This window comes from Colletotrichum truncatum, assembly GCF_014235925.2.
Source record: "Colletotrichum truncatum strain CMES1059 chromosome Unknown Contig_0007, whole genome shotgun sequence".
NCBI classification, from domain to species: Eukaryota; Fungi; Ascomycota; class Sordariomycetes; order Glomerellales; family Glomerellaceae; genus Colletotrichum; species Colletotrichum truncatum.
Window position 1 is genome coordinate 917,067 of NW_027222404.1, and position 5,413 is coordinate 922,479.

General features: G+C 48.1%; 1 protein-coding gene across 1 annotated transcript; it reads right to left on the bottom strand.

Moving 5' to 3' along the window:
* Positions 1 to 1,935: 1,935 nt before the first annotated feature.
* CTRU02_210642 (mutator-like element) lies at positions 1,936 to 4,767 on the bottom strand (the record flags this gene model as incomplete). Its single annotated transcript, XM_036722105.2, has 1 exon — positions 1,936 to 4,767. The coding sequence occupies one exon, from the start codon at positions 4,765 to 4,767 to the stop codon at positions 1,936 to 1,938; it is 2,832 nt and encodes a 943-aa protein (XP_036586477.2).
* Between the last annotated feature and the right edge of the window lie 646 nt (positions 4,768 to 5,413).

Genomic DNA, 5,413 nt, shown 5'->3' on the forward strand with positions numbered 1-5,413 from the left:
TTCTTCTTCTACGTGGACGACTGCGTACTGGCGTTTCCCCGCGCGCGCAAGGAGGCAGCGCTGCGGGAGGTCTCTGAGCTACAGAAGCGCTACCACTTCGAAGGAGGCGGAGACCTCCAGTGGTTTTTAGGAATCGAGGTCATACGAGACCGAGCCACACGCCGATTATGGCTCTCGCAGGCAGTTTACGCCGAGAAGGTGAGGCGGCTGCTTCCACCCACAGCTAACGCGTTAGAAGACGGTTCTGAAGCGCGCTCGTACACTCCTATGGTCCTGGAGGAGCTTCTACCCTACGAAGGAGAGGCCAGCGCGTGGGAAGTCAACCAGTACTAGAAGAAGGTCGGGACTCTCCTATACGCCGCAATAATGACGAGACCCGACGTCGCGTTCGCGGCAAGCCGTCTCGCGCGCTTCAACCAGAATCCCGGGCCGAAACACCAACGCGCAGCGGACAGAGCGCTCGCCTACCTCTATTCCACCCGCTACCTCTGCCTCGAATACGGCTGCGAACCCGGCAGCGAGGAAGACACGCTTATCGTGGCGTCAGATGCCAGCTTCGCAGACAACTCCCTGGATCGGAAGAGCTCTCAGGCGCTCGCTATGAAGCTATTCGGCGGGCTCGTTGCGTGGCGCGCTAACAAACAGGCCACGGTCACCACATCTACGACGGAAGCTGAGCTGCTATCCCTCTCGCAAGCAGCAAAGGAAGCGCTATTTGCAAGCCGCCTGATCTCCGCGCTAAACGTACACCTTCCAACAGAAGAAGCGCCGGAAGCGACGTTTCCCGCAGAAAAGCGCAGCGTACCCACGATTCAGATCCAATGCGACAACTTACAGACCGTTCGACTGGTGACAACGGATCTAGTGACCCTTCAGACGCGCTTACGGCACGTGGATATTCACAACCACTGGCTACGACAAGAGGTCGCAGCGAAGCGCGTATCCGTGGCATACACACCGTCGTCAGAGCTTATGGCAGACGGTCTGACGAAGAGTCTCGCGCTCCCACAGTTCCGCGAGTTCCGGAAGCAGGTCCGTATGAGCGAACAGGCAGAGCTCCTGAAGCGGAATCGGAGACGCGAATTAGAAGAAGACGAAGAAGCGTGGGCCAAGAGAGCCGCGCAGGAAGACGTCTGGGCGGTCGAAGACCACGAGAAGCGCGCTCCGAGTGCCACGGGAAGCTCGTGACTTGCTGTGGTACGCGAGTTGTACGTATAAAACGTCCTCTTAGCAGAAGGAGAGGAGACAGCGCAGTAGAAAGCCTACCAGCCGAGGGATGAGCGAAAGAAGAGCTCTGAACGCAGTGTAATCTAAATACGAGGGGGAGAGGGCGACTCGAGGGCAGGGAAGCCCCGATTCGGCGCTCCCCTGAGGGGGTGTGTCAGATTGAGCGCGCTACGCGAGGCTTCGGCAACGCTCGGCAGAACACTATTTCCGAGCGCCGAGCCCCGGGTCAGGGGGTGGCATACCCCCTTCCCTACGCGCCCCTGAAGGGCCCTTAGACAGTTACACACATAACGGAATATACATCGTTCTGAACCCTCAATTCGACAGCATCATCCTTAGGGACGCATCACATTCTAAGGTTGTGATTGGCTAGAAATTTTGGTGACCCACAGGTACAAGTCGGCGAAGGCGGTGAGGCCAGCGTTGCTAACGCCCCACCTTTTCACAGCCATAAGAGGCCTGCCTCCGTTTCATAGACATAAAGCCGGCCCGCCCTACTAGCCTACGTTTCTTGGCTATTCCTCCCATTTGAGATTTGCAAAACCATCTAAACGACCGCTTTTGCAAATCTCAAATGGTAGGTCTTTTTCTTCCCTTCTAAGGAGGAATTGGGTTTTATCAAACTAAACTGAAACGGCTTTTATAAATCTCAATTGATTTCTACTTCTATTTCCTCTTATATAATAATAAAGAATGCCCCCCCTACCCTCAACGTTTGAGACTCTCATCACTACTACTAAGTAGTTCCCATTGACTCCTCGTCCTACGGATGCTTGCCTGTAATCTTCTTCCATTCGAACGAAGGCCAGTTGATCGGCCAGTACTAAGAGTAGTTACTTGGCTTCGTGTCTGCCGCTGGGAAGAGGTTGGCGCCTGGCTACTGGCTGTCTCTTGTGTAAGCCTTGCTAAGGTGGTCCTATTACGGCTTCCTGGTGGTCTGCCACGCCTGCGCCCTGCTGCTAATTGGCTAGGTTGTTGACTTTGTAGTTGGCTGTGTGATTGTCTAGCTAGCTGGTTGCTTGATTGGGTGCTATCCCTTAATGATAGGGATGATGGGACTGGCTGCATTGAGTTCTTAGGTCTGCCACGGAGGTTTCCTGCAATCTTCGGATCAAGGATCCGTCGATATGGATCCTGGGAAGAAGACTCCCGCAGCCGCCATCGTGGGTGAACCTCATCCTTCATAAACTGTACCCCATCTACAAGTTTAGAGTAGATCTTATGGCAGCATGGGATACCATACTCTATAGAGACAGTACAGTCCTCTGTGCAGTCTCTAAGAGGCGCTGGAAATGGATTTCTACCTGTTGGTAGAGCCTTCTTTGCCAGACGGTATTGCTTCGTAATCAAACCAAGACACTGCGATGAGAGTATTGTTCGAAGCTCCCCAAGGTACTCAGATCTGTTCCCTATAAACTCACGGCTTGTGAGGATCTCATCCTGTGCACAAGCTTGCTTGAAGCGAACCTCTTGATCCTTAAGCATATCCTGCATCACATTAACTAAGTGATATAGGTGGCTAAGTCCATTAAGAAGATAGCCCTTGATGTTGTTGTTGCTTGATTCCGTCCCTGAGGTTACACGGATGCCGAAGTTTCGGTACTGGCGAATAGAATAACGTGCCCACTGCTCCCTTAGTGGTAGATATATTCCATGCAGGTAGTTCAGAATAGGCCGTTGGTCCTTAAACTCTTTGCAAAGGTTTGCCCATGCTTTCCTAAAGGCATCCTCTGTCTCAGCAAATAGAACCAACTTCCACATTATAAGAACCCCCCGGTAGCTATGTGGCGTAGCCCCATCTACTGAAGTATGGATATAGGCATGGTCCTCATCGCTAAGTTCGGTAACTGGTTGTGGAGCTAGATCGTCTTCTTCAGACCCACTACTACTAGAATAGCTCTGAAGCCACTTCTGCTTGGCTTTAAGCATAACGTTTGAGTTGATATGGTGAATACAAAGCTGTTGTTGCACATTCGGAAAGTATTCGTTAAGAGCTGCCTTCATCTGTCTGTCGTAGTCGGTGATAATAACATCTGGTTGGCGAATAGAGTTCTGATTAATGAGTTGTAAGATACTCTGCGATAAGAACTGGAACCCCTCTAGTCTCTCATTATCGATGAGACCAAATGCTGCATTGAATACCGATCCAAGACATGTTTGCCCTGTAGCTTGGAAGAGTGGAAGCTTGAAGCGATTGGTGTTATAGGTGTTGTCAAAGCTGATAACCTCGGGGAACCGCTTCCACATCCGGAGAGAGTATGGAAACGTCCAGACAAGCCCAACAAGCCGATTCGGCTCATCATCCGCCCACTTCACAATATAAGGGATCTCCCGCTCATCAAAAAGCTTGATTAGAGCTGCAGTTGGTGTATACCCATTAAGCTTTTCGCGATTGATTCGGGCTCTAGCGTTATAGATATCCCGCTGGGTGAAAACAGATTCAGGAAACTGCTCCTGAATAATAGCACCTACGTCGCGTGCCCGAATACCAACCCGCCGACTAGTAGTCTCAACTGCATCCTTAATAGGCTCAGTCAACCTCCTATAGGCTGGGTGTGCAGATGATGCTAAGCTAGGGATATGATTATGCTGGCTGTGTATTGGGTTGGAATGCTGACGTAAAAGCCATTTCCCCTCCTCTATTGCTTCAGCAATAATTTGCCATTGGCAATCACACTTCCGAGATGCGCGGGCTCGGATGCCAGCACCTCTACCTCGCTTTGGTAGCCCAAATCGATCGCAACGAAGTGTATAGCGAATTATACGTCCTTTACGATAGCATCTATTATACTTTGCAATCCCAAATCCATGCTCTTTTGCAAATTTATTAACTCGGTCGAGGAGGGTTTCAATTGTTGCTTCTGGTTCGCCAGGGATCGGTGGGTTTGGAATAGTTTCGGGGGTAGGTGATTTCGACCTTTCGCTTGTAGTAAGGAATAAAGTACTTGGAGAAGATGGTATCGCTATCACTTCTGGGCTTTGTCGGGGAGGTGAATAAGGTGGAGGAGGAGGAGACTCGCCGATTGAGGATATGTCTGAAGGGTGTGGTGAGTAGCCCCAAGCCTCACGATATCGACGAACGCGTTCACATTGTTGGAGGAGAGCACGCGTAAGACGTCGGTTTGTCCCAACAACCTCTTGAATGAGGCTTAGAACAGTAGAGAACTGATCTGAAGTGGGTTGTAAGGGTTGATTTTCAGGTTGTAATACTAATTGGCTTTCTTTTGGTTGACGTTCAGGTAAAATTGTACGCTGCATACGTATTGTCCCCTTTGGAAAGGAACATAGAAGATATAATTCATCTCCCTGGGGGTTGTAGCTTGTGTCGGAATCTTGCTGTAATTGTTCAGGTGGAATCTCAGAGATTAGGTCAGGTTGACCCTCACGATCGCCAGCCCCATAGAATTGACTGATAGTGGCATCACTACTAACTGAGATAGCACGGCGTTGGCGCTTGGAAGAAGGCAATTGATTGTATATACTAGAGCTGCTGGGTCGGCGACGCGATTGGGGCCTTGATTGACTTGTAGAGGTAGACATCTTGACGTTGTAAAGGAGAATAAATTGAATATGTCTAATGCGCTTTCGTAGTTATGAAGGGATGGGCTAAGAAGATAAGAAAGATACTTCATTAGATGATGGCAGAATTCGGATGCACTAACAATAAAATTTTGAGCCAATCACAACCTTAGAATGTGATGCGTCCCTAAGGATGATGCGTCCCTATCAATTCGTGATGCGTCCCTATCAATTCCCTATTATAAATACTTTTATTAAAGATCTAATAGTTATAGAACTAAATAAAAACGTCTTAGCCTAGCTATAAAGAGGCTTTCTTTATATAGTCTTATAATAGATATTAATAACTATTAATAGTTAAGATAGTTTTTATACTATAGTCTAAACAAATAGTTTATAATATAATACCTTGTAATAAAAGTATAGATAGATATTAAGCTAATATAAAACAAGCCGTATATATAGAAAACCTAACGTAAAACTATATAATATAACGGAAGTATATATTAATATTAGTATATATCTTAAACCTAAATAGAAGTAGTTTATTATATATATCGAGTAACTATATAAAGTTTAGACCTAGCATAGTCTAACCTTTCCGCCGGTATTAGATCTCTTTAGTCGGTTTATAACTTCCTTAGGAAAAACTATACGATATGCTTTA